Here is a 373-nt window from a genome sequence, read left to right on the forward strand (position 1 = left end):
ATGCACCACTAAACATCTCATTACATCAGTCATCACCAGTCAACACCAATCATCCCCAACGTCACCACGCCGTTCACAACCAATCACCAACCACGCCAGTCATCACCAGCATCACCGCACTGTTTATAACCAATCACCACCACGCCAGTCATCACCACTCCCCGCCAGTCATCCCCAACGTCATCGCACCAGTCATCACAAATCGTCATCATCACTCACCTGGGACAATAGCGACAGTCTTCAGTGCTCTCAGTACTCTGAAGGTTCTCAAGGCTGCCAAGTTACCCAGGTCAATGCCCATTGTCACATATCTGGAAGGAAGGAAAGAAAAATGTATGAAAGCCAGTTTATTAAAAAAAAAATGTAATTGCCT

General features: G+C 46.9%; 1 protein-coding gene across 1 annotated transcript in view; it reads right to left on the minus strand.

The window, feature by feature from the left end:
• Window positions 1–373, minus strand: part of LOC119591519 (sodium channel protein para-like) — a gene marked incomplete in the record, with an annotated part of 263,120 nt that overhangs the window by 120,253 nt on the left and 142,494 nt on the right. The window contains 1 exon segment of the mRNA XM_037940268.1: window positions 220–311. Within this exon segment, the coding sequence (XP_037796196.1) occupies window positions 220–311 (92 nt within the window).

Source organism: Penaeus monodon, chromosome 28 (genome assembly GCF_015228065.2).
Source record: "Penaeus monodon isolate SGIC_2016 chromosome 28, NSTDA_Pmon_1, whole genome shotgun sequence".
Taxonomy (NCBI): domain Eukaryota; kingdom Metazoa; phylum Arthropoda; class Malacostraca; order Decapoda; family Penaeidae; genus Penaeus; species Penaeus monodon.